The sequence below is a fragment of the Oncorhynchus nerka genome, linkage group LG14 (genome assembly GCF_034236695.1).
Source record: "Oncorhynchus nerka isolate Pitt River linkage group LG14, Oner_Uvic_2.0, whole genome shotgun sequence".
Lineage (NCBI taxonomy): Eukaryota > Metazoa > Chordata > Actinopteri > Salmoniformes > Salmonidae > Oncorhynchus > Oncorhynchus nerka.
Genome location: NC_088409.1, coordinates 68,129,016 through 68,147,705, shown reverse-complemented (window position 1 = coordinate 68,147,705; position 18,690 = coordinate 68,129,016). Strand labels below are relative to the sequence as shown.

Sequence of the window (18,690 nt, the reverse complement as noted above, 5' to 3'; positions counted from 1 at the left end):
GATACAGAAAGTGTCATATAAAACAAAGTAACAAATATATATATATTTACTCTGCAAAAATGGAAATTTGGTTTTTTTCAGACAACGACGATATGGTAATGTCGCATAATCGATCGAATATGTTTTTACGGTCTCAAAATATTTTTGTTGGAACATTCTGAAAGTTCTGTGGCAGTTGTTCCACCATTGAAATGAACGAGGACAACAAGGTTGATACAGTAGTTTATGAAATAGCCTATGAGTGGTAGCAGAAAAGCTGTGTTGAAGCAATCTAAATTGAGTCAGACTGCACATGTCAACGTTGGTTTGGTGTTTGTAGCATAAACAGTTCAAGAGCTGTGGAGGATCCAACATCGAAGGTTGAATGACTGTATAGGAATTTGTGGTGGTGGTCAGGGGTCTGTTAGCGGGAATACAAAAGCTTTGTTTAGGGTGTTTGAAGCTTTTGGAGGTAGAAATAAATGATATACTGTGATGCTTAGTTGGATACGGTGAAGACCGGTTCAGCAGCTCAGGTAGATTGTATGGACAAAAACAAATGTTTGTATTTGCATTACCAGTTTCACAGCTCCAGGCAAGAACACACTCTAGCCCAGGTATGGAAATCGCATTAGCCAGGTTCCTCAACTCCACAATGTACAAGTACAATGGAGTTGAGTGGCGATGACAGTGGGAGGACTGCATCTCCAACTGCATCGAGTTGCTGTCAATTGATACTTGTAAAAATGTCCATTCTTCAATGCCAAGGGAGCCATTATTTGTTAACGGAGAAGGAGCAGCCTGTCATTGCACAGCAGATGTTTTGGTTTTGGCAGGGGACGCATAGTATGACATTTTTTATAAAAAACAATCGATTCCATATCCAACTGACAACTCTATAACAACCAGGACAAGTACAGGTAGACAGTAAGCGTTAAAGAATGGATATTTATTAAAGTATCAAGTGGTCAAGTGGCTGCTTTAAGTCTTACCTCCCACCTGGACAAGAAGGGAAATAACTATCTGAGAATGCTATTCATAGATTACAGCTCAGTGTTCAACACCATAGTCCCCTCCAAGCTCATCACCAAGCACGGGACCCTGGTACTGAACAACTCCCTCTGCAACTGGATCCTGGACTTCTTAATGAGCCTGCCCCAGGTGGTGAGAGTAGGCAACAACACCGCCGCCATGCTGACCCTCAACACATGGGCCCCTCAGGGGTCTGTGCTTAGTGTCCTCCTGTACTCCCTGTTCACCCATGACTATGTGGACACACACGACTCCAACACCATCGTCAAGTTTGCTGACCGACGGCAATGAGACTTGGCAGTGTGGTGCCAGGACAAAAACCTCTCCCTCAACGTCAGTATGACCAAGGAGCTGATTGTGGACTATAGGAGACAGAGGGGAGAGCACGACCCCATCCACATTGACAGGGCTGTAGTGGAGCAGGCCGAGAGCTTCAAGTTTCCTTGGGGTCCACATGTTGTGAAGAGTTCCCGACAGCATCTCTTCCCCCTCAGGAGGCTGGAAAGATTTGGCATGGGCCCTCAGATACTCAAAATGTTCTACAGCTGCACCATCGAGAGCATCTTGACTGGCTGCATCACCCTCTGAATGGCACACATACACAATGCACACCTCAATTGTCTAAAGTCGTAAAAATCCTTCTTTAACCTGTCTCCTCCCCTTCATCTACACTGATAGAAGTGGATTTTAACAGGTGGCATCAATAAGGGATCATAGCTTTCACCTGGATTCACCTCGTCAATTTATGTCATGGAAAGAGCAGGTGTTCCTAATGTTTTGTACACTCAGTAGCTTCATTCTTGTGTATTTTATTCCTCATGTTACTATTTGTATTTTTAACTCTGAATCGTTGGGAAGGGCTTGTAAGCAAGCATTTTAAAGTCTACACTGTTGTATTCGGTGCATGTGACAAATACAAAATTATTTGATTTGAACTTCCTACTCCATCGAAAAACAGTGGATTACGAGGCACATTACTAGTTTGACAGACATCGCATAAAATTAGACTTTTATAAAAAAAACTACGGATTTCAGAACCCAAAGAAAAAATGATATTTACACAGGACAAACATAGGTACAAGGAAAGCATGAACAAATTGACCGTTTTATATGTATCAACTGACAATGACTCAATTTAGTCAGTGATGCAGCCCACACTGGTCTTCACTCAACCCCATTATAGCCTTGTTGTACATCGCATATGACCAGTTTCACACTGTTTACATTTTACTGGATTATATCAAGTACAACTTTGTGATAATTCAGTAGGAACACTAGGCCTACTGTAAACTGACACATTTGAGCGGACAGACACAGTCCAAATTTTACTGTACTTCTGTCAGAATGGAATATGGCACGGGCAGTTAGGGGGTTAACAGGGCATTGAGATCAGTCAATCATTTATATATACACTAGATGATTTATAGGAGCACTGTGTTGAAGCCACCGTGCCTCCATCTTGGCACTCCAATATTTTGGAAGGTATAGAAATGCATTTATTAATATCTAAATTTGTTTTTGCCACATGTATTCTATTATAGACACCTTAATGCGTACTTTTAAATTATATTATGTGAGCTAAACATAAAACAAATATATATATGCAGTATATACAGTACCAGTCAAAAGTTTGGACACACCTACTAATTCAATGTTTTTTCTTAATTTTTATGAATGCCAAGAGCGTGCAAGCTGTCATCAAGGCAAAGAGTGGCTACTTTGAAGAATCTCAAATATAAAATATATTTTGATTTGTTAAACACTTTTTGCATTTCTACCTGATTTCTACCACAGGTTCAATGTCTTCACTATTATTCTACAATGTAGAAGATAGTAAAAATAAAGAAAATCCCTTGAATAAGCAGGTGTCCAAACCTCTGACTGGTACTGTACATATATATAAAAACATTTTCCATAAAGTAGAAGTTTTTGAGATGACTAATGTCACTTTTTCCACTACAACAAAAAAATACTTATATACATGTCATTCTGTCCTTGAAAAATGTAATTGAAGTACTATAAAATTCCAATCATTCCTATGGAGGACTGATCTACCAGGGAGTGCCAATATGGCCGACAGGTGGCTTCAAACCCTCTCAATCGCCAATACATAATTTACGTAATCAAGGGTTTATATACATTGTTAGACTCAGTCCGTACGCAGGTAAAGTTGCGACATGCTTTTACTTCTCTGACACTGCGGTCGTCCCTAGTTAGCACAGCCACAAAGTCGTAATTATGGCTAAACCCCGCCCATTTCTACAATTGATCTTCTTAAAATCTGATTTTAAACCTAACCGTAACCTTAACCCTGACCTTAACCACACTGCTAACCTTATGCCTAACCCTACATTTAAATTAACAACAAAATTATTATTATTTGGCCAATTTTGACTATGTAGCTGTGGCACTTGACTTTGTGTATGTATTATCTAGTGGAAACCTGACAGCGCTGGTAGCGGTCCAGTGGTAGTAGTCAACTCAACTCACACCTCTGATGTTGAAGTTTGAAGAGGGAGGCGTCGGACTAACTACTGGATTGAATTGTAGTTTTTGGTTTTTCGAAATAGTTTTTACTCTTGGTGGAACGTTGGATATCGAGCAGGTAAGGTCCGATACAGAATCCTCTTCCCTCATTTATCACACATTAGTAGACTAAAGATAACACCTGATCAAAATAAGTAGCCTACTGTATTCCGTTTTTCTGGTGGATGCTTTTGATTTATAAATTCATACACGTATTTTATAATTATACTGCTTTCAATGTCTTTTCAATTCAGCATTTGTTGATATGGTGTCTCATTTGAGCACTTCAGCCACACGATACTTGTTCTGTGCTGGGCAATACAGTACAGGGACGTAATTTATGCTGCATGCCTAACATTCTGTGTTAAAGGTTTACCGGCACCATTGTTTCTTTACAGGGGTGTTCAATCAAGGAAAAGGATTATATCACCCTCTTCAATAATTGGTATTCAACACTAATTGAATAACATTTATGTGACACTTTACGTGTACAACATGGAGGTGATGATGAAGCCATAATGATGATACCATGATCTGTTCCTGATCCTTGGTCCATCTAATTCCTTTAAACTTAAGATGGAATCAGCAATCGCTCCACCACCTCCTCCGCCTCCTCCTCCACCACCACCTCCCTTGCCCCCCCCACCTCCCCCTGCCCCCTCCCCCAGGCCCCCTCCTCCCCTGGCATAGGCTTCGGGCCATCCACAGGCCGCCAGCTTAACGTCTCCAAGATGCGTAACTTCAACTGGGATGCGATCCCCAAACACGTGGTGGTGGGCAAACACAACATCTGGACGGAAGAGAAGACCCTGGGAGAGTATGAGCTGGACACTAGGAGGATTGAGGAGCTGTTCAGTCATAGCCAGCAGCAGGGACAGGGACAAAAGGCTCTGAACAGACAGAGTATCAGAGGCAAGCCAACCAACAGCCAGGGCACAGAAGTGGTGAGTTGACCTAACCTTCTGTACCAGGAGTCACTTCTCTAGCTTGATACTGGCAGCTGGAGAGAAGTGTGTCAGTTGTAGCTGAGTACAAGTCAAGAGGTACCACATCAGCTACTTTGCTCCTCGAACAGATACTGTATAAGTCTGTGAGGTGTACATATCCTATCTGGTCCAAGCCAAGGCCTCTCCAATGTCATGCATAATTCTGTCATTCTTCTCTTGCTCATGAGCATCTATACTTTCTGGGAGTAGACGAGAGACCGAAACAGTGTATTGAATATGAACATTTGTTCTGTTTATGACCAGAGATATTGGATATGTTGACATGTGCTCTTTAGACCCTGATTGATTTTCTCAGGGAGTGTGTGTTGTGGAGTTGGTGTGTACATCACAGTATCACAGGGTGATGTGTTGTTTTCCTACAGCCTTTCTGTTGTAACAGGCTCGGTCATGTCGTCATAGTGGCCAGGGTTACGGTTAAGGTGGCTAGGTGGAGGTTGGGAAATACGTCAATTCCATCAGCCCATGGTTCCATGATGGTGCTTTTTTTGGTCTAGGACGGAGCAAAAGTAGTGCACTATAAAGGGAATAGGGTGCCAATTGGGAAGCTACCACTCTCTTAGTGTGGCTTTAGCAAGATTCTTTGTGCACTTCACTTGGATCAAACTCAAGTGCATCAGGAAGCAATAATGTATTAGCGAGGGTGTTCCAAACAAGCCAGTCAGCGTGAGCGAAGCTTGGATGCGATTCTACCCTGATGTCTTTTTATATGATTCATTAACATGCTGTAACTGGAAGGCTGTCTTACCTTTCTGTCCACACACCTATCAAGCCTTTACCATCATTTGAATGCCAACTGATAGAGTGCTTGATTTGACTACACTCTCAGAGTATATAGGTTGATTATAAATATTTGCACTCTGCAAGCAGAATGAGTTCATCAGCAGAGGTTATCTAATCTAGTTTAAACTAACGGGTGGGCAGAGTCAATTATAGCCTAACTAATCTTCATCAGTTTGCCCAGGGAGAGTAAATGAACCACTAATGTGTGCTAATTGTTGCCATACAGTTGATACTTGTATGTATTGTAAACCAGCATTCATTGCTACCTCTATAACAATGAATAGGGCTGTGGGTTCAATTAAGATACAGTACTTCCCTTCCTGTGAGTGATGGTTCTTGATTGTACTGTTGTGAATCATTGTCCTGGTACACAATGCTATTGTCATATTAACAAACCTATTTTTGATCCTCTACTTTTGTCTCTTGTTGTTTGCTAGTGAAACCAACCCTGCTGTCACATTTAGGCTACCTTGGCAGTTCAATAAAGGTCAAATGTGGAGCTATTGAAACTGGCCTTTAGCCTCTTACCTGTCCCTGTTTCTAACTCAGTATAGATGAGCACGACGTAGGAATGTCAGTATGTTGACAGCTGTTGCAATAGCTTATCATGGGCTCTCAAAAACAAGTCAATCAAACCAGTAAAACCTTTGCAATCCGTTGTTTGTTTGTGAATGAGGATGTATTTGGGATAAAGGAGGAGACTGTTTAAGCTAAATGCTGAGCTCCTGATAGACTCAACGCCTGTTATTGACCGACTGATGTCTTCATGTGTGTGTGTCTGTGTGCGTATGTGTGTTCTGGTATGACAAACATTATTTATTGACTAACTGATGACTTCATGCCTATGTGTCCCACCACCCCCAGGTCTCCATTCTGAACTCCAAGAGGAGCATGAATGTTGGGATCTTCCTGAAACAGTTCAAGAGGTATGTCAGAGAGAGGCAAATATAGAATGCATTCCAAATGGCACACTATTCCCTATATAAGTGCTTTACTTTTGACCAGAGTCTGATCTAAAGTAGTGCACTATAAACTGGGAGTGTGCTGAAGGTGTGGAGGGTTTGTCAGATCCACGTGCGTCAAGTTAAAGAAGACACCGTGGTTGCATCTCAAGTAGCACCCTATTCCCTATAGTGGACTACTTTTTACCCCCATAGAGCACTGCTCAAAAATAGTCCATTATATAGGGAATAGGGGGTAATTTGGGACAGCAAGGCCAAGTAGTCCTGAGGCTAGGCTGCTTGACATTCCCAGCTCTGTGTGTCTGAGGTACAGCAGCTTGTCCCAACAGGTCGGCTCTACATGATAACACTAATGCAGGAACAGTGCACTCAGGTCATTCCACAGATGGACTATTGAAAAATAGCATTAATGTGTTACTAAACTATTTTCTCTGTAGGCCCACAGTATGACTGTGTTATGTGTTACAATATTACTACATGCCATTGGCTACAGTACCTCATTTTCTGAAGATTGTACTGTTCTCGCAGACAGACAACTCAAAAAGACATAAAAGCCTTATCATCTCAATGTTTTATTATTACATTTATCTGTAATGTCCATTTCTGGATGCAGTTTTCTGTTTTCTGTGTCAGCGTTTTTATTCTTGTGCTTGTGAGGAAAGAAAACATTTTTCCAGTTCAGCTGTAGGTGTATATGTATAGCAGGTAAGAGCTTGTCTGTGGTTGGTTAAAGTGGAAAAATGCACTAAGAGGGTGTTCAACCCATGGGGAAAGAAGGAGCCTTGCTTACCAGGCTTAATGAAACCTGGCACAGAGGAAATGAGCAACACATTTAGAGACCCAACCCTAGAGCATGAGTAATTCAGAAAAATAATCACTTTGTGTAGTTGGAGATTAATGAATCACAGCACTTCTCCTTGACTAGGCTCCTAGGAGAACCTAGTGGATGAATCAGTCGATTAAGTTTCCAAACCGGTGGCAATTTTAGCATGTAAATCTTGGTGGGGCAAAATATATATATATAAAAATTATGCATGCCAGCAAAGCCACGATACAACACTAAACAATAGATTAATTGCACTATAACGGTGCCCACAAACTGTGGCGGACTGCAATAGCATCGAATAGTCCCCACTATATGAAACTGTTCAGGGGAGTCAGGAACCAATACATGCAGTCAGTCAGGAAAGCAAAGGCTAGCTTTTTCAAGCAGAAATTTGCATCCTGTAGCTCTAACTCCAAAACGTTTTGGGACACTGTAAAGTCCATGGAGAACAAGAGCACCTCCTTCCAGCTGTCCACTGCACTGAGGCTAGGTAACACGGTCACCACTGATAAATCCATGATAATCGAAAATTTCAATAAGCATTTCTCAATGGCTGGCCATGCCTTCCTCCTGGCTACTCCAACCCCGGCCAACGGCTCCGCCCCGCAGCTACACGCCCAAGCCTCCCCAGCTTCTCCTTCACCCAAATCCAGACAGCAGATGTTCTGAAAGAGCTGCAAAACCTGGACCCGTACAAATCAGCTGGGCTAGACAATCTGGACCCTCTCTTTCTAAAACTATCTGCCGCCATTGTTGCAACCCCTATTACCAGCCTGTTCAACCTCTCTTTCGTATCGTCCGAGATCCCCAAGGACTGGAAAGCTGCTGCGGTCATCCCCCTCTTCAAAGGGGGAGACACCCTGGACCCAAACTGTTACAGACCTGTATCCATCCTGCCCTGCCTATCTAAAGTCTTCGAAAGCCAAGTTAATAAACAGATCACTGACCATTTCGAATCCCACCGTACCTTCTCCGCTGTGCAATCTGGCTTCCGAGCCGGTCACGGGTGCACCTCAGCCACGCTCAAGGTACTAAACGATATCATAACCGCCATCGATAAAAGACAGTACTGTGCAGCCGTCTTCATCGACCTGGCCAAGGCTTTCGACTCTGTCAATCACCGTATTCTTATCGGCAGACTCAATAGCCTTGGTTTTTCTAATGACTGCTTTGCCTTGTTCACCAACTACTTTGCAGACAGAGTTCAGTGTGTCAAATCGGAGGGCATGTTGTCCGGACCTCTGGCAGTCTCTATGGGGGTGCCACAGGGTTCAATTCTCAGGCCGACTCTTTTCTCTGTATATATCAATGATGTCGCTCTTGCTGCGGGCGATTCCCTGATCCACCTCTACGCAGACGAAACCATTCTGTATACTTCTGGCCCTTCCTTGGACACTGTGCTAACTAACCTCCAAACGAGCTTCAATGCCATGCAACACTCCTTCCATGGCCTCCAACTGCTCTTAAATGCTAGTAAAACCAAATGCATGCTCTTCAACCGTTCGCTGCCCGCACCCGCCCGACCGACTAACATTACCATCCTGGACGGTTCCGACCTAGAATATGTGGACAACTATAAATACCTAGGTGTCTGGCTAGACTGTAAACTCTCCTTCCAGACTCGCAGTTTGCAGTTGCAAATGAGAACTTGTTCTCAACTAGCCTACCTGGTTAAATAAAGGTGAAATAAAAAATAAAAAGGGCCTACATTAACCTGTCCCAACAGCAGAGTCCCAACAGCAGTCCCAACACTTTACCACTGCTACATCTGGCTATCGCGGAGCCTTGTCTGGCAGCGAAACAGTTAATTCAGCCAATTTACTGCCTTTTTAAAAAACATATCTGATATGGCTGACTTGTTTAAACAAATGTGGTTTCTACTGACACTTGACATGTACAAACTATGGTATAAGAGAACGACGAGCGGATAAGAGGCAATCCGTAAATTTCGATTAAGACATTAATGATCAAGCTAGGACGGACATTATCAATATAGCTATTTGTTCAGCACTTTTTAACTGTACAGCAACAGAATTCAGAACATGGGCCATTCTTACAGTATTCTACCTTTACCCTAAGTCAGAACCGTAGGATAAATAAAGGGGGCATATAAGAAGACAATGAAAGCTCTTACAATATTCAATGATTGCATTTCTCTAGAACAGGCTATAGGCTACATGTGCACCACGAAGTCAGAACAGTAGGCACAATTAAGAGGGGAAAAGGGACCAAATTATTAGCATCAGGCACATGGGCTACTAACAGTTTACTACACAACATACACTTAGTAACGTTATCACATTCTTAGCTACAGTATATATATCTCCCTGGCATATTACATAATGTATGCAGCAGCATACAATACATTTTTAGACTCACCTTGTTGTGCTGTGCTCACTTCCTTCCAAACCACTCATTGTTGAATTTGCGATTTACAACTTGTTGTGTAATGTTTATGTCCAATGGCCAAGGAGCACCGATACGTTCTATCTATAATTTCTCTTCATACGACAAGGATTGAAAATGCTTTGCCAGTAGATTGTCGACTTCATTCATGATGATGACTGCTAGCTAAGATTTTGAAAGTATGATGTTGACATGATCAGTCCGATCTAAGCTACTGTACACATAACGTGATTTGACATCATATTATCTGTGGCCAATGACCTTGAGCCTTCTTGGATGGGCACTTCTAATGTAACTCTATGTCAGTAGCCAAAGGGCTAGAATTTTCAAGGTCTCCCCTTACACTTGGCGGTGACGTAGTGTCCCCATGAGTGACAGAACACTGAGCCAATCACGGCGTAACTCTCCATATTTTCTGCTTGCTTGCCCCACCACCACAGAAAGCACTGAGCTAGGCTGAAACACCTGCAATTTGGAGCTGCCTTACTCAAGAAAACAAAAAATAGACCATGTTTGTATGCGACTTTATTAACTCAATTATATATATATATTTTCCGTTGTTTGCAAACTGATATGTGACGTGACACATATTAATGCCAAAATAACATGCAAAACAGGCAAGCCCCCCTCCCCTCAAATGTGTTTTTATTTCTTTGCAAAACATGTGGGGCTCAAAAAAAGGTAGGTCTCTGCCGCAACTGCCCTGAATGATGGGTCGCCCCTGTTCCAAAGTTATGTTGGTTATAATACAGTAACTGATCAGTGTCTGTGTCTCTCCCCAGGCCAGTAGGGGACATGATCAAGGACATCAGTTCAGGAAACGGATTGAAATTTGGGACAGGTAAACTGAAGGAGCTGTGTAAGCTGCTGCCAGAGAAAGAAGAGGTACAGTACTTCACACAGCCTTTCCCAGTAGACAAGCATAGATCAGGCTGCTGTCTCTTTGGCACCCTTGTCCCACATAGGGCAAACTCCAGTTCGACCACCATTGTGGGAGCTGAGGTTTGCCGCCAGCTTGCCGCCATTGTTGATGCTAACTACCACAGTGAACTGATCATATTTAGCTTGAGAGACAGTTATAACAGTGTTCTCCCAAGTTACAACCCTTACCGTAATTGTCTTACTAAGATGAATACGTGTTGTGTGTGTGCAGGTGAAGCAGCTAGTTGGGTTTAACGGGGACCAGTCAGCTCTTCCTGAAGCAGACCTGTTTATGATGCTACTTATCAAGGTTCCCAGGTGAGTGCGTAAGTGAGTAAGTGAGTGAGTGAGTGAGTGAGTGAGTGAGTGAGTGAGTGAGTGAGTGAGTGAGTGAGTGAGTGAGAGAGTGAGTGTTGAACCGTCTACAAACATCTAATTCACCGTTTTGAACAGTTTTGTGTTTTCTATGTCTTGAATGCCTGTTGTGTTATAGAATATTAATCATTATTCGTACCCTTTCTTTTAGTTATGAGGAGCGCCTCAACAGTTTAGTTCTCAAAGAAGAGTTTTTTCCACTCATGGATGAAATGAAACAATCCATCGCCACCATGATCACAGCTGGAAAAGGTACAGTTTGCGTCTGCATGTGATCTGGATCTTAATAAGGCCAGTGTGTATCTGTACTAAACTCAACTGTCTCGTCTGTCTCGTCTGTCTGTCTGTCTGTCTGTCTGTCTCGTCTGTCTGTCTGTCTGTCTGTCTGTCTGTCTGTCTGTCTGTCTGTCTGTCTGTCTGTCTGTCTGTCTGTCTGTCTGTCTGTCTCGTCTGTCTCGTCTGTCTGTCTGTCTGTCTGTCTGTCTGTCTGTCTGTCTGTCTGTCTGTCTGTCTGTCTGTCTGTCTGTCTGTCTGTCTCTCTGTCTGTCTGTCTGTCTGTCTGTCTGTCTGTCTGTCTGTCTGTCTGTCTGTCTGTCTGTCTGTCTGTCTGTCTGTCTGTCTGTCTCTCCCTCCAGAACTGTTAGAGAGTGACGATCTACACTCTGTGATCCGCCTGGTTCTGAAGACTGGAAACTACATGAACGCTGTGAGTGGAAAACAATGATATCATCGATTATATAATATACTGTATACCTTTATATATGTTATAAACTCATTCTACAAGCTTTGAGTAATCCTCAGGTTAATTTGTCAGCCTTACTGACTGTCTCTCACTTGTCCTCTGTGTGTCCATAGGGTGGCTATGCCGGCAGTGCCATTGGCTTCAGGGTGGCATCGCTACTGAAACTAGTGGACACAAGGGCCAACAAACCAGGCATGAACCTCATGCACTATGTAGTCATGGTAAGGAGAACCCTTATTTAAAATGTATCCTTTATCTAGAATATTGTTTGTCTCTGATGCAACAGTTGTTCATGTTTATGTCGATTGTAGCAAGCTCAGAAGGTTGATGTGGCCCTGCTGAAATTCCCGGACAAACTCACACACATCACTGATGCAGCAAGGTACAGATACAGAGTGTCTTACACGCTTCAACAATATCTTTAACATTGCTGTTTGCCCCACAGTAAGGCATTCTATTGTAATGATTGTGCTTTTCTGTTTGTCTGTATTGGATTATTGATATTTGTGTTCTGCCCCCCTGTAGGATCCATAAGGAGGACATAGAGAGTGAGTTTCAGAGAGAATTGAAGAAAGTAAAGGAGGCGAAGGAGGAGGCGCAGAAACAGGAGCAGCTACGGGCCCAGATGGAGAACTTTCTCAAGGTGAGGTAGCCTGCCTGTGTATTCTCCATTCCTTTCAGATCTTGTATCGCTACTTTCCCCAATACTGTATACCTATATAATGTTTCCAGGGCCACAAGTTTTACCTGACCACATAACCTGACCAGGAAAAACTCTGGGCCCTTAGCCTTAATAACCTCTGGTGGTGATTCTACAACTCTAGGACCAGTGATGAGGTTATTGATGTTTGTGGTCCCCTGTAGGTTCAGAAATGTACATTGCGACCCTAATGGCACCCTTTTCCCTTTGTATAGTGCACTACTTTTGACCAGGACCCATAGGGGTCTATTCAACACTACTGCACTACAGTGGGGCAAAAAAAGTATTTAGTCAGCCAACAATTGTGCAAGTTCTCCCACTTAAAAAGATGAGAGAGGCCTGTAATTCCCATCATAGTTACACTTCAACTATGACAGACAAAATGAGAAAACAAATCCAGAAAATCACATTGTAGGATTTTTTATGAATTTATTAAGCAAATTATGGTGGAAAATAAGTATTTGGTCGCCTACAAACAAGCAAGATCTCTGGCTCTCACAGACCTGTAACTTCTTCTTTAAGAGGCTCCTCTGTCCTCCACTCGTTACCTGTATTAATGGCACCTGTTTGAACTTGTTATCAGTATAAAAGACACCTGTCCACAACCTCAAACAGTCACACTCCAAACTCCACTATGGCCAAGCCCAAAGAGCTGTCAAAGGACACCAGAAACAAAATTGTAGACCTGCAACAGGCTGGGAAGACTGAATCTGCAATAGGTAAGCAGCTTGGTTTGAAGAAATCAACTGTGGGAGCAATTATTAGGAAATGGAAGACATACAAGACCACTGATAATCTCCCCACGCAAGATCTCACCCCGTGGGGTCAATATGATCACAAGAACGGTGAGCAAAAATCCCAGAACCACACGGGGGGACCTAATGAATGACCTGCAGAGAGCTGGGACCAAAGTAACAAAGCCTACCATCATTAACACACTACGTCGCCAGGGACTCAAATCCTGCAGTGCCAGACGTGTCCCCCTGCTTAAGCCAGTACATGTCCAGGCCCGTCTGAAGTTTGCTAGAGAGCATTTGGATGATCCAGAAGAAGATTGGGCGAATGTCATATGGTCAGATGAAACCAAAATATAACTTTTTGGTAAAAACTCACCTTGTCATGTTTGGAGGACAAAGAATGCTGAGTTGCATCCAAAGAACACCATACCTACTGTGAAGCATGGGGGTGGAAACATCATGCTTTGGGGCTGTTTTTCTGCAAAGGGACCAGGACGACTGATCCGTGTAAAGGAAAGAATGAATGGGGCCATGTATCGTGATATTTTGAGTGAAAACCTCCTTCCATCAGCAAGGGCATTGAAGATGAAACGTGGCTGGGTCTTTCAGTATGACAATGATCCCAAACACACCGCCCGGGCAACGAAGGAGTGGCTTCGTAAGAAGCATTTCAACGTCCTGGAGTGGCCTAGCCAGTCTCCATATCTGAACCCCATAGAAAATCTTTGGAGTGAGTTGAAAGTCCGTGTTGCCCAGCAACAGCCCCAAAACATCACTGCTCTAGAGGAGATCTGGAGGAATGGGCCAAAATACCAGCAACAGTGTGTGAAAACCTTGTGAAGACTTACAGAAAATGTTTGACCTCTGTCATTGCCAACAAAGGGTATATAACAAAGTATTGAGATAAACTTTTGTTATTGACCAAATACTTATTTTCCAACATAATTTGCAAATAAATTCATCAAAAATCCTACAATGTGATTTTCTGGATTATTTTTCTCATTTTGTCTGTCATAGTTGAAGTGTACCTATGATGAAAATTACAGGCCTCTCTCATCTTTTTAAGTGGGAGAACTTGCACAATTGGTGGCTGACTAAATACTTTTTTGCCCCCCTGTATATGGGGAACAGGGTGCCATTTGGGACACAGCCTTTGTTATTTCTGTTCTGTGTTTGGTCCCTTGTAGGAAGCAGAGTGTCGTCTGGCTGAGACTGAGCTCTCTCTTCAGTCGCTGGGTTCAGTCAGTGACTCAGTGGCTGAGTACTTCTGTGAAGACCCCAGCAAGTTCAGACTGAATGAATGCTGCTCCATCTTCAACTCTTTCTGTGAGAAATTCCTGAAGGCCATCCAGGTAAAAAATAGTGTATATACTCCTTTTGCATACTATTATTTTATGCTCTCTGATTTACTGACTGCCATCTTGGCCTCCTTGGGAACATAGATCTCCATCTCACTCTTTTCTGTGTGAGGACTTTTGGCTGGATTTTGTCTTCAATGACTATCTCTGTAGTTTCTCTTTTCTCTTTAACCTTCCCTGATTTCTAGGTAGATTCCAGTGTTCATTGCCTCTGGCTCCCTAACATGTGTTATTGTATCTGCGTGTAGGAGAACCGTGATCGTGAGGTGGCGGAGGTGAAGAGGAGAACCAGAGACAGACTGCTGAGTGATGCTAATGCTGCTAAACGCCGTTCCACCGCCACCTGCTCCATACGGGACAAGGCCGTGGAGGGTGTGGCCCTGGAGTCCGTACTACGGAAGTTGGTCATACTTTCTTTTGAAATATAATCTGTTATTTTCTGGTTTTCTTTTTAAAACGTGTTTTTCTTTTTTTCTGTAAAAGTGTGTTGTGACGTTCATATGAACTTTGAATAAAGTTTGATTTGATTTAGGGTCCTGACCAGTCGTGTGTCCCAAAGGAGAAAAGGCTCGGGCATGCCCTCCCCCACCATTAGCAGACTGTCAGAGGTTCCCATTCAAGCAAACCTTCCCTCGGCAGAACGGGGAAATCGAGGTTGTGTCAAGGCCACGGAGGTGTGTAAGGAGAATGAGTGGAACTCAGCCAGAGATCTGGCTGAGACCTCTCAGAGTGACCAGAAGGACCAGTCCCACAGCAAAAGGAACCTGAAGGAGAATGTGGTTCCACATCCTGAGGAGACACAGCAGAACCCTAAGAAACCACATGGTTCTACACAGCCAACCAGGAGAACCGGTAGCAGCAGCTCCTCCTCCTGCACCTCCACAGGTAGACCCATCTCAGTGACAATGAAGGACAAGGAGGAAAAGGAGGAGGAGGAGGGAAATGAGGAAGAAGCCCAGAAGTTGCGTGAAGTGGCCAGGAAGGTTCTGAGGTATCAGAGCAGCCGTGGTAGTCTTTCGTCTGGGGAGTACGGCCTGGAGCAGCAGAAGTCTCCTAATGCCACCAATAATACTAACACCTCCACAAGATCACCTAACGCTACGTCCACTAATGCTACATCCTCCACCATCTCCACCATCACCTCCACCTCTCCTCACCAGAGGACCTTCCAAGAGGACAGACAGCGGCTGCTGGGAGATGCATGTAGAGGCAGCGAGAGCCTGGCTAGATACCTCCTCAACCCTCACCTCTCCCCCAAGGAAATACTCAACCGCAGACACACCTTCACCCTCACCCCTAAAGCCCCTCCTACTGAGGAAGAGGAAGAGGATGATCTGTTTACTTTTCCTGCTACACCATCTCCTACTCTGGGGGTCACAGGGAGGATGAAGTCAGAAGACACTGATCTGAAGTCCCTGAAACACAGAGCCTCTGGAGGACCTAACCGTATCAACCTCCCTGGCCACTCTGAGAAGCCTTGTGTCCGAGGCCTGGTGTCTAAGAGCTCCATGTCAAAACACAAAGACTTGACAACAAGTCTCAACATCCCCAGGGACTCTGAAAACAGAGGCTTGGAGGTAGTCACCATCCCTCACCACTCTGAGACATCTGGTGCCCAGCAGGAGAAGGTGTCCAACAGCTTGTCAGCAGCAGAGAGACCTACACACGTAGAGCTAGGAGAGCTGAACCAAGACAAGAGCTCCTCTATAGTCAAGACAAAACCTCCCTCCTTACACCTAGAACTGAACCAGAACCAGGATGAGGAGATAAAGGAGTTTTCTCCCGCTCCTCTCCATATACTTGTCTCCCAGAAACCCAAACAGGCTGACCCTCCTCAGAGCCCCAAACACAATATGGCTAACCCTTCTAAGAGCCCGAAGCCCAAACTTTCAGAGGGCAACGGATTCATGTCTTTCTTTAAACGCCTGGGAGAGTGGAGTAAGCCAATGTGAGGAATCTGGTGTCCAAGACCTGATGTTCAAGACCTGATGTTCAAGACCTGATGTTCAAGACCTGGTGTTCAAGACCTGGTGTACAAGAGTGTGAGCATAGAGACCTACACACACTTTGTCCAGGACACTTTGTCCAGGACAAAGGAGTCTGTCCTAGACAAGCCCTGAGCCCGAAGCCCAAACCAGACGCTATGGATTGATGTCCTTCTTTGAACGCCTGGGGAAGAAGAGCAAGCCTTGCTAACAATAAGGATATAGACTCTAGAGGTGCTCTAGACTCCTGATTCATCTATTAATTCAGATTCAGACTACTAAGGCAGATGTTTCATTGTTCTATGGACCTGGCCCTATGGACTATTAAATATATTTATATCCATCCAGCCATTAATTTTATAAAGGTTTAATTCAAAGAGATTGTTGAAGTGGATTTGAAGTGGAAAATGTATATGTTGGGACTGGGAGAATTTGTCCAAAAGTGCAGTGTGAACTTTATTCCACTAGGTGGCAGAGTGAGATAACAACGCCACATGTAGTGTGCCTGTAGGCCAGTGGTTTGCAACTAGGGGTACTAGGACTCCTAGGGGTACTTGGCCTATCGACAAAGGGTACTTGAGAAGACTAATACGACCATAGGCCTACTGGTAAAATACACAAGAGGGGGTACTTCAGGGGTACTCCAGGCAGAGTTAAATTCAGTTGGTGGTACAGTAACCAAAAACAGTTGGAAACCACCGCTGTAGGCCACCAACAAATGACTGTTTATTTATTCTACCACCACATATTCCCACAAAGAGGAGCATGACACTTACCCTAATTTGTTACAAATGTTTTTAATAATAGTGATATTCTTACATCAGTATTCTTCTCACTGAATATGCACAGCAAAATAAAACCACGGCTGAGTAGGAGGAGCCAATGTGATCTTTGTCTTGGAAAATACTGGAACTATCTTTGCCATTTACAGTAGTATTAAATTCAAATCAAATCAAATCAAATTTATTTATATAGCCCTTCGTACATCAGCTGATATCTCAAAGTGCTGTACAGAAACCCAGCCTAAAACCCCAAACAGCAAACAATGCAGGTGTAAAAGCAAATTATATTGCCGGAGGATATATTTACAGAGCTGTAGAAATTACATTCAATTAATTTCGAGCGACGAGGGCCTGTAAAGAGAAGTAAACAGTATTAAGATAAAAAAACATTTCATGGACAGACTGTTAAAGAATAAAAGTGTTTTGTATTACATTTATCACGTAATTTCTTATTTTTATAAAAGTGTTCCTCTTCTCTTGCTGTTTTGAAAAGAACACAACCATGGTGAATATTTCTCGTATGCTCTTAGTAGTCTTATACAAACAACAAAACACTATTGCTCTTATTGGGGTCAGTGTTACAAAGACAGCCAGTGTCTTAGCCAGGCACAGCCAGCTGAATGGCAGGCAGCTCCATGGTGGGGAGGACGGCACTAATCCCAAACCAAGTTGTTGAGGTCTCAGTTTTCAGAATTGGAGCGAGCCAGGCCATGGGCCCTTGTCAAAGGTAGTGCACTATATAGGGAATAGGGTGCCATTTGGTCTCAGTTTTCAGAATTGGAGCGAGCCAGGCCATGGGCCCTTGTCAAAGGTAGTGCACTATATAGGGAATAGGGTGCCATTTGGGATGCAACCCAAGTTACCAGCACCTGGTGGCATAGCACAACGGTGGGAGAGGGACCCAGCAAGTACTCCCCAAACTGCTTCAGTATGTGGCCCCCAGCACCCCAGCCTCCACCTGCCTCCCCAAGGATGTACCCCCCTGTACCCCAGCTAGCCTGCCGCTCTGCCAGGACCAAGGATCCCCTGCCTCTCTTGGCAGCCAGGGCCTCAGCATGAAGCCCCAGAATGTACCCTTTGTGTCCTGCTCTGCACCATGTATCCCGCTCTGCCATTCTACCAGGTGTAGGGACACCTAGCTAGGCCAGGCAAGCAGGCCTAACCCCTGTGGGTGGGTGAGGGATTACCTTGTTGTGTTGTCGGGATCTCTGGGAGAGAGGAGTGAATGTGGGTTAAACCTATTGAACTTGAGGGCTCTCCAGGCAACGGACATCAGAGTGTGGCACTGTTTGTGACTTGAGTCGTGATTATAAAAAAAAAAATGTATTTAAAATTTTTTTAACTAGGAAAGTCAGTTAAGAACAAAGTCTTATTTACAATGACGGCCTACCAAAAGGCAGAAGGCCTCCTGCAGGGACGGGGGCTGGAATTAAAAATAAAAGTAAATGATATAAAAATACAGAACAACACTACATAAAGAGAGACCTCATAAAACAACATAGCATGGCAGCAACACATGACAACACAGCATGGTAGCAAAACAACATGAAAACAATATGGTAGCAACACAAC

At 43.7% G+C, this 18,690-nt stretch overlaps 1 protein-coding gene across 1 annotated transcript; it reads left to right on the top strand.

Moving 5' to 3' along the window:
• Nucleotides 1-4,212: 4,212 nt before the first annotated feature.
• On the top strand, nt 4,213-17,541 carry LOC115141274 (inverted formin-2-like). The gene is made up of 12 exons (XM_029680022.2): nt 4,213-4,481; nt 6,189-6,250; nt 10,301-10,403; nt 10,672-10,757; nt 10,966-11,066; nt 11,450-11,520; nt 11,670-11,777; nt 11,868-11,938; nt 12,082-12,199; nt 14,181-14,345; nt 14,600-14,751; nt 14,884-17,541. Exons 1-12 carry the CDS (start codon nt 4,269-4,271, stop codon nt 16,301-16,303), a joined length of 2,670 nt encoding a protein of 889 aa, XP_029535882.2. The 5' UTR covers nt 4,213-4,268; the 3' UTR covers nt 16,304-17,541.
• Nucleotides 17,542-18,690: the final 1,149 nt, after the last annotated feature.